Raw genomic sequence first — 10,472 nt, 5'->3', positions numbered from 1 at the left:
TTTTCCGGGAGACAAAGGAAAAAGAGATTCAGGATCTCCTGCGGGCCAAGAGAGAGCTTGAAGCCAAGTTGCAGCAGTTGCAGGCCCAGGGCATCCAGGTCTGTGACCCAGATGACTCTGACTCAGATGACAACCAAACTACTGTCACTGCTACAGGGACACATTGCGAGTACTGGGGTGGTGGTGTTTTGGGAAGTGAGCCCTCGATGGGGAGCATGATGCAGTTGCAACAAACCTTCCGGGGACCAGAATTTGCTCATAGTTTGATTGATGTGGAGGGGCCTTTTGCAAATGTGAGCAGAGATGACTGGGATGCTGCAGTGGCCAGTCTACTCCAAGTGTCCCCTCATGTGCCCCAGGCCTTATGGAGTAACACAGTACGCTGCTACCTCATCTTTACCCAGGAGACCAAGGCAGAACTGGATATCTTCATTAAGAAACACTCTCCTGTTCTGAGGAAGATGTGTGAGGGTCTTGGCCATTTCTACTTGAATGTGAGCTTCCCAGAGGAGAATGCTGCCTGTTACGCTGTGGAACGCAAGCAGGAAATTGAAAGGAGTGCTGTGTGCATACTCCTCCTCAAATCCACAGTCTCCAGCTCTGTGGTGGAAGACTGTGAGGAAGCTTTTGTAAGGAATCCAGACTGTCATCCACTAGTGCTCTATGTCAGAACTGCAGAAGATCACCGTTTTACTGGAGCCACAAAGCAAATCCTGGAGAGAGTTACCACTGCAGACAAGGCTGCAAAAGTCAAGGTGGTGGATCATAGTGGCTCTCCAGAGGATGGGGCAAACAGGATTTATGTTCAGCTACAGAAGGTCATTAGACAGGAGTTGCTGGGACTGGATGGAGCAGATGTTGACTCAAAGGATTCTGGACTAGAGGAAGGACGTGAAGAAGACTCAGGAGATATGCTGTGGGACCTGCACGATGAGCAGGAACAGATTGAGTCCTACCAGCAGTCCTGTAATACCACCTCACACTTTGGTTTCCAGAAGTATATAGATCGTCTGAATGATATGATAACAGCTCCTCCTCCGACACCGCCTCTGTTGGTGTCTGGTGGTCCAGGCTCGGGAAAGTCACTCCTGATCTCTAAATGGATTGACTTGCATCAGAAGCACTCCCCAAACACTTTGTTCCTTTATCATTTTGTTGGTCGTCCTCTATCCACCAGCTCGGAACCTGTTCTAATTATCAAGCGCCTAACAGTCAAACTGCTGCAGCACTTTTGGTCCATTTCTGGCTTTTCCATGGAACCCAGTAAGATCCTGGAAGAGTTCCCCCGCTGGCTTGAAAGGCTATCAGCATGCCATCAAGGAAATATTATCATCATCATTGACTCCATTGACCAAATACAGCAAGCTGAAAGGCATATGAAGTGGTTGATTGACCCGCTCCCTGTTAATGTCAGGGTTGTGGTGTCTGTGAACGTGGAAACATGTCCTCAGGCATGGAGGTTATGGCCCACACTCCACTTAGATCCACTAAGTCCCAGAGAGGTGAAGAGTGTTATTAATGCAGAGTGTCAGAGCATTGACCTCAGGCTGACCAAGGACCAGGAGAAGAAACTGGAAAGACACTGTCGCTCTGCATCAACCTGCAACGCTTTGTACGTCACACTGTTGGCGAGGATGATAACAAGCAAATGTTGTTGGTCACTGGAGAAGATCCTGGATCAGTGTCTACAGTGTCAGGACACCATGTCATTATACCGCCTCGCACTCAAGATGGTGTTAAATTCCCGCAGCACAGACAGAGAGCAGCACATTATGAGAGAGATACTCTGCCTCGTCTGTGCCAGCCACAATGGAGTGAGCGAGTCTGAGGCCCTGGACCTTTTCGTAGACCTTGAGTTCCCAGTTCTGTCCTCAATGCTCTTTCATCTGAACAGACTCTGCATCGTAACGCTTCGTTGTGGCCTCATACAATTCCAACACTTGCAGGCATGGGAAGCTGTAAGGTTAGAGTGGCTGAGTGGAGGAAGTAGCACTGCTACCTACAGAGAAAAACTGATCCATTACTTCAGTCAACAACTCAGCCAGAACAGTGTGACTTGGCGTGTCGCAGATGAACTTCCCCGGCTGCTCCAACAGCAGCAAGACAAGACCAAACTGCAGCTCAGCCTCCTGAACTTATTTGTCTCTCAGAATCTCTACAAGAGAGGTCATTTCTCTGAGCTGCTAGCCTATTGGCAGTTTGTGGGAAAAGATAAAAGCTCCATGGCCACTGAGTACTTTGACTCCCTGAAACAATATGAGAAGAGCTGTGAGAGCGAAGACAGTATGACCAAACTGGCTAACCTGTACGAAACCTTAGGACGTTTCCTCAAAGATCTGGGTCTGCCGAGTCAGGCCGTGGCCCCTTTGCAAAGGTCTCTTGAGATCAGGGAGACTGCTTTGGACCCAGACCATCCCAGTGTAGCTCACTCCTTGCACCAGCTGGCTGGGGTTTATGTTCAGTGGAAGAAGTATGGTAACGCTGAGCAGCTGTATAAGCAGGCCCTGGAGATAAGCGAGAATGCCTATGGTGCTGAGCACGCTAGCGTGGCACGGGAGTTAGAATCACTTGCCATGCTCTACCAGAAACAAAATAAGTACGAACAAGCAGAGAAACTCAGGAAGCAATCAATGAAGATACGTCAGAAGACCGCTCGCCAGAAAGGTCATATGTATGGCTTCAGTTTGTTGCGGCGTCGAGCCTTGCAGCTGGAGGAGCTGACTCTGGGAAAAGACTCAGCTGACTGTGCCAAAACCCTTAATGAACTGGGTGTCTTGTACTACCTCCAGAACAACTTAGATGCTGCTAAGGTGTTCTTGACCCGGTCCCTAGAAATGCGCCAGCGTGTCTTGGGTTCAGATCACCCAGACTGTGCTCAGTCCCTCAACAACCTGGCTGCACTGCACACAGAGAGGAGGGAGTATGAGACAGCTGAGGACATGTATGAGAGGGCGCTGGACATCCGCAAGAAGGCTTTGTCCCCAGATCACCCGTCACTGGCATACACACTCAAACACTTGGCCATGCTCTATAAACGCAGAGGGAAGTTGGAAAAGGCTGTGCCACTCTATGAGCTGTCATTGGAAATTAGGGAAAAAAGTTTTGGGCCCAAACACCCCAGTGTGGCGACAGCGCTGGTCAACCTGGCAGTAATCTACTGCCAGCTGAAGAAGCACAGCGACGCCTTACCTCTTTATGAACGAGCACTGAAAGTATATGAGGACAGTTTGGGTCGCTCACACCCACGAGTTGGAGAGACCCTGAAAAACCTGGCTGTGCTTAGCTATGAAGAGGGTGACTTTGAGAAAGCAGCAGAGCTTTATAAGCGTGCAATGGAGATCAAGGAGGCGGAGCCGTCGCTTGTATGTGGGAACACTCCTTCCCACCATTCCTCCACTGGTGACACCTTCAGTCTAAAAGGACCTGCTCCTCTTCCACCAAACCAGAGGTGACCCACTTCAGCTTCTGAAAGCACAGAACAAAGAGCTGCTCTGACAGCTTCACCTGCAATACAGTAACAAAACCATCAGGCGCCTTGGGGCAACTGTTTGTTGTGATTTGGCGCTATATAAGAAAAAAGTTGATTGATTGATTGACTGAACTGCACTACAGCACCACCCGATGGGCAAAATATTGCACATCATTCAGTTTTACCAACAGAGTGCACTTTGCATTATCATAGAGTACCATTCACTATAATGAACAAGACTTAAACCGCCATTAAAGTTGCACCATATAAATAACAAAAGAAGTTAAACAATCTGTATATTACAGAATACCATGAAGTGACAAGAAATGTACCAAAAAAAACCCTATACATTAAAGTGGCAAAAATGGTAAAGCGCAATCATGTATCATAAATAAATGAAGTAACGACATAAGAAGAAATAACAAACACTATTGTGTATCATAAGTAACAGGAAGCAACAAGTGAAGAAGTTAACACTCTTTAAAGGCAAAAATGGCAAACCACAATAATTTGTCATAAATAACAGTGCAAAAGAAGTAAAACAGTCTATATACAAATGTTTGCAGGAGGGCATCATAATTGTTTGCCACAGTGCTCACTATCCGTGATGTGAAATTCCATCGAGTAGGAGCATTTCTGGGCAACCTTGAGCAGCCTGCAGACTCAAGAAAAGACATCCTCTTTGTGGATTTTGAGAAAAATGTGGCAAACCCAGAGAGTGATGCAAAAAATATTCTGCACTCAGATAAGCATTTAGCCCCCTGAGACAGAACCAGATTCAGTCTGTGTGCATAGCAATGCACAAACACTGCACTGGGGGCTATTGCTTTAACTTTGGCCTGCAAACCATTGAGAGCTGAAGCCATGACAGCAGCCATGGCTTCTTCGTAAGGAAGACTATCAAATGGCTTCGCCAAAATCCGGTCCACAACATTCAAATTGTCTGCCATCATGTGCAGCTTGCTACCTAGATAGCTCGCTAGCTGGGACTGGCGCGAGGCTAGTGTGAAGTTTGTCCGCCTCTGAGTGCTTTGTGATGGTGGAGGGGCTCAGCAGCACCCGCTGCTCGGTAGGGACAGAAACTGCGATAGAAGTCAGAAAGAGTGATAGAAGTCAGTCTCCAAACACAAGCAGCTACAAAAAAAAACACACCAGAAATAGAAGCTCGATTTGTCGCTAGTCGTTTTTAACAAAGAAAATGCAGCTAAGAGGATTAGAAAAGTCTCCGGTTCAACTCAGAACAGAATGAAAATTAAAAAATGCTCCCACGGATGTTTACACCAAAAGATCGCTGATTCGCTCATTTCGCTGTCAATCAAAAAGGGATTCAGCCTCAGACAGATCATCCAATCATCATGCAGAAGTAGAGAAGCTTGAATCTTCTACTGGACTGGGTTGCTTGACGTGAGGACATTTCGCTTCAAATCACAGAAGCTTCCTCAGCTAAAATTCTTGCTCTGGTAGTCTGACTTCTGTCTCGACTCTTGTAGAGAAGAATAAACCAGAAGCCAACAAAGCTGGAGTTTTTAACCTAACCAGACCCCTCCTACCGAGAGGCTGACTGCTATAGCCTAGTGACTAAACAATAGCTCTAATTAGCACCTATTGTGCTCTAGTTAGCTCTCCTAATGATGGGATGGAAGCCTCCCCTGATGGCTCCCTTGACGACTCTCCTGATGACGTGAATGACTCATTACCATGAACAAAAGACTGAAACTGCTTTGACCTGAGTACCCCATTGTAAACAGGGAACAAAGCGTGTCTGAGACCTGCCCCCCGGTTAAGGCTGGGTTTCAACTGTTTTACAAAGAATGCTTCCTTGACCCCTCTCTCAAACCATTTCTTCTCTCTGGCTAAGATTTAAACTTCCTTGTCCTCAAATGTGTGGTTAGTGTCTTTAAGGTGGAGATGAACTGCAGACTGAGGTCCACTGGCGACCTCTGCGGTGCTGGTATAGCCTCTTGTTTAAAGGTTGCTTAGTCTCACCTATGTAGTGTTCGTTACAGTTTTCCTGACATCTGATATAATACACTACATTGCTCTGTTTGTAACTAGGGATCCTGTCCTTAGGGTGAACTAATTTCTGTCTCAAGGTGTTAACCGGTTTAAAGTAAACTTTTGTGCTGTCTGAAGATCCTCTGTAGTTTTTCATGCAGATCATGCAGAAGCTGAGCGTCCGGGCCAGCCGAGGCCCGCCCACTGCCCCATAGACCCCCAGATACGCTGACCTTCCAATGGGCGGGACAAAGCCCAGGATTTATCCAATGACTCGTCTCGTTTCGCTGCACGCTTTGTGTCGCTATTGAACTCTGTGGACGCTCAGTGTCCACACTGTTTAAAGCACTGTGAAGCTGCGGGAATACGTAAATCAATACATACCTTTTTCCTTTGCTCGTTTCTCCTCTTCTTCTTTTTCTTTCGAAATTGGGCACCTGATGGCTTTGATCGTTTCCTATCCATGATTATGTCTTACTCCGTTTCGACCACCTCCTCGTCCAAACATTGAATGATTCCCCCCTCCCCCTGCACAACTCTGCACTGTGCAGCGTTGCTCACCTAACGTGCGTGAGAGGTGAGATGGGGGGGGGGGGGGGGGGTGCTCTGCCATAACGTAACCACGAACTCCCCCATCAGGACAACCCCCCCCCCCACCCCCCGGTTTTATTTTTTATTTTTGTACAGGTTTTTTTTTACCTTTTTTTTTTTTTTCCTGCACGCTTGTGCCGTCCTCCCCACAATGCCGCCCCGGGCAGCTGCCCGGTCGGCCCGCCTCCAGGACCGCCCCTGTATATATATATTTATACATACAGTGGCTTGCAAAAATATTCGGACCCTTGGTATTTCACGCATTTTAATTTATTTATGCCATTTCAAATATAAAAAGTAAATCAGGCTTCTCAGTATAAAACTTTCTAAAATTATCTTCCTAAAACTCAAAGTCAAACCAAATCTCTACAACTTCATATAAATTAATTAAAAATATAAAAGCCAAGATGGTGGGTTGCATAAGTAATCAGCCCCTTTTGTATAATACCTGTAAATAACCAGTTTTATAGCCAGTTTTCTTCAGACAAGTCAGGGGATGGACACATGAACATTTCCAAGTCACTGAATATGTCTTAGACGTTATTTACATCAGTTATAAAGAAATACAAACAGTATGACACTATGGTAAATCTGTGTGGAGTAGACAGTTCTCAAAAATGGAGTGACTGTGCAAGAAGTAGAAGAGTCACCCAACCCAAAAGAAATTACACTCAACAAAAATATAAACACAACACTTTTGGTTTTGCTCCCATTTTGTATGAGATGAACTCAAAGATCTAAAACTTTTTCCACATACACAATATCACCATTTCCCTCAAATATTGTTCACAAACCAGTCTAAATCTGTGATAGCGAGCACTTCTCCTTTGCTGAGATAATCCATCCCACCTCACAGGTGTGCCATATCAAGATGCTGATTAGACACCATGATTAGTGCACAGGTGTGCCTTAGACTGTCCACAATAAAAGGCCACTCTGAAAGGTGCAGTTTTGTTTTATTGGGGGAGATACCAGTCAGTATCTGGTGTGACCACCATTTGCCTCATGCAGTACAACACATCTCCTTCGCATAGAGTTGATCAGGTTGTCAATTGTGGCCTGTGGAATGTTGGTCCACTCCTCTTCATTGACTGTGCGAAGTTGCTGGATATTGTCAAGAACTGGTACACGCTGTCGTATACGCCGGTCCAGAGCATCCCAAACATGCTCAATGGGTGACATGTCCGGTGAGTATGCCGGCCATGCAAGAACTGGGACATTTTCAGCTTCCAAGAATTGTGTACAGATCCTTGCAACATGGGGCCGTGCATTATCCTGCTGCAACATGAGGTGATGTTCTTGGATGTATGGTACAACAATGGGCCTCAGGATCTCGTCACGGTATCTCTGTGCATTCAAAATGCCATCAATAAAATGCACCTGTGTTCTTCATCCATAACAGACGCCTGCCCATACCATAACCCCACCGCCACCATGGACCACTCGATCCACAACATTGACATCAGAAAACCGCTCACCCACACGACGCCACACACGCTGTCTGCCATCTGCCCTGGATTCATCCGTGAAGAGAACACCTCTCCAACGTGCCAAACGCCAGAGAATGTGAGCATTTGCCCACTCAAATCGGTTACGACAACGAACTGGAGTCAGGTCGAGACCCCGATGAGGACGACGAGGATGCAGATGAGCTTCCCTGAGACGGTTTCTGACAGTTTGTGCAGAAATTCTTTGGTTATGCAAACCGATTGTTTCAGCAGCTGTCCGAGTGGCTGGTCTCAGACGATCTTGGAGGTAAACATGCTGGATGTGGAGGTCCTGGGCTGGTGTGGTTACAGGTCGTCTGCGGTTGTGAGGCTGGTTGGATGTACTGCTAAATTCTCTGAAACGCCTTTGGAGACGGCTTATGGTAGAGAAACGAACATTCAATACACGAGTAATAAAAAACAGAGTTACCCTCAGTATTTCATTGATAATAATGTCAAGAAGGAAAATAAGGATGAGGTAGTCAACGGTTTTAATAATTTTTTTGTAAATATTGGACCAAGCTTGGCAGAAAAAATTCCCGATTCCCAACCTGAGGATTGGGATAATAATCTCATAGAAAGAAATCCCTGTTCAATGTTCCTCACAGCAGTGGATGGAAATGAAATTATCGACATTGTGAATAATTGTAAATATAAAACATCTACCGATTTAAATGAAATTGATATGGTGGTGGTAAAACAGGTCATTGAATGGATTGTAGAACCATTAACATACATCTGTAACTTATCATTTCTAACCGGTAAATTTCCCAATCAAATGAAAATAGCTAAGGTTGTGCCGCTGTATAAGACTGGGGATAGACACCACTTCACAAATTATAGACCTGTTTCTTTGCTTCCACAATTTTCCAAATTATTAGAAAAGTTATTCAATAATAGATTAGACAAATTCATAAATAAACATAAATTACTTACTGATAGTCAATATGGATTCAGAGCACATAGTTCAACATCACTTGCATTAATAGAATCAGTTGAGGAGATTACAAACGCCATAGACCACAAATTACATTCAGTTGGAATATTTATAGACCTTAAAAAGGCTTTTGATACAATTAATCATGACATATTAATCAATAAACTTGAACAGTATGGGATTAGGGGGTTGGTGTTGCACTGGGTGAGAAGCTACTTAAGTAACAGAAAACAGTTTGTGAAGTTGGGGGAATATACATCGTCATGCTTGGACAATGCTTGTGGCGTCCCACAGGGGTCAGTATTGGGTCCAAAACTGTTTCTAATTTATATAAATGATATTGTCAATGTTTCCAAAATATTAAAATTAGTATTATTTGCAGATGACAAGCATTTTTTGTTCAGGGGGGGATTTGCAGGAGTTACTGAGGAGGATCAGTATAGAAATGGGAAAATTGAAAATATGGTTTGACAGAAACAAATTATCATTAAACTTAAGTAAACAAAATACATGTTATTTGGCTATGTAATACAGACATACAGGTTCAGTTACAAGTCGAGGGGGTAGATATTGAAAGGGTACATGAAAATAAGTTTCTGGGGGTGATAATAGATGATAAGATAAACTGGAAGACTCATATAAAACATATACAAAGTAAACTGTCAAGAAGCATTTCAGTTCTAAACAAAGCGAAACATATTCTGGACCACAACTCACTCCGCATTCTTTACTGCTCACTGGTTTTACCATATTTACAGTACTGTGCAGAGGTATGGGGTAATACTTATAAAGGTACAACACAATCACTATCAGTAATGCAGAAAAGAGCTATAAGAATTATTCATAATACTGGCTATAGAGATCATACAAATCCACTATTTTTACAATCCAAATTCTTAAAATTCACAGACTGGGATCATTTTCAAACAGTACAAATTGTGTATAAAGCAATAAACAGTTTACTTCCAGCAAATATTAAAAATATGTTTTTTAACAGATCAGGGGATTACAGTCCGAGGGGGAAATTTAATTTAAAGCATCAGTGGGCACGAACAACATTAAAAGGTTTCTGTATTTCTGTCTGTGGGGTGAGGATGTGGAACAGATTGGGAGTGGGGCTCAAGCAATGTCCAAGCATGAACCAGTTCAAACAGCGGTACAAAAATGTTTTTTTCTGGGTATAGGGAGGAGGAAGGGTAATGAGGGTTAGGGTGTTTTTGTTTTTTGCTTCGGCTTGTAAATATATAGTATTTTGTATGTAAGTAGGTATGTGTAGGTGTATATTTATGTTTGTGTATATATATGTGTATATATGTATATATGTGTATGTATATGTGTATGTATATATATATATTGATATCGGTTTAGGTGTGTAGGAATCTATGTGTATATGTGGCAAAGGGTATTACTGATTGTGGGGAAGAAGTGGTAGGGATAAATAAGCTGATGCTTCACCCTACCCCTTTTCGGACATGTTGGGTACACAGTAGGAACTTTTTTGTTGTTGTCTTTACTGATCTATCTTGTAATTGTTGTATCAAATGTTCGAAATAAACAGTTTTCATTCATTCATTCATTCAACAGCTCTGGTTGACATTCCTGCTGTCAGCATGCCAATTGCATGCTCCCTCAAATCTTGCGACATCTGTGGCATTGTGCTGTGTGCTAAAACTGCACCTTTCAGAGTGGCCTTTTATTGTGGACAGTCTAAGGTACACCTGTGCACTAATCATGGTGTCTAATCAGCATCTTGATATGGCACACCTGTGAGGTGGGATGGATTATCTCAGCAAAGGAGAAGTGCTCACTATCACAGATTTAGACTGGTTTGTGAACAATATTTGAGGGAAATGGTGATATTGTGTATGTGGAAAAAGTTTTAGATCTTGAGTTCATCTCATACAAAATGGGAGCAAAACCAAAAGTGTTGCGTTTATATTTTTGTTGAGTGTATAGGTTTCTCTACCTGTGATTGGAGAAATTGTGCATAGTG

General features: G+C 43.9%; 1 protein-coding gene across 1 annotated transcript; it reads left to right on the top strand.

Moving 5' to 3' along the window:
* Positions 1–2: 2 nt before the first annotated feature.
* LOC117521307 (nephrocystin-3-like) lies at positions 3–3,524 on the top strand (the record flags this gene model as incomplete). Its single annotated transcript, XM_034182625.1, has 1 exon — positions 3–3,524. A coding segment is annotated over one exon (3,450 nt), but the record flags the coding sequence as incomplete, so codon positions are not given.
* Positions 3,525–10,472: the final 6,948 nt, after the last annotated feature.

This window comes from Thalassophryne amazonica, chromosome 12, assembly GCF_902500255.1.
Source record: "Thalassophryne amazonica chromosome 12, fThaAma1.1, whole genome shotgun sequence".
NCBI classification, from domain to species: Eukaryota; Metazoa; Chordata; class Actinopteri; order Batrachoidiformes; family Batrachoididae; genus Thalassophryne; species Thalassophryne amazonica.
Note: the sequence above shows the minus strand (reverse complement) of the source record. Positions and strands in the feature narration are given on the sequence as shown.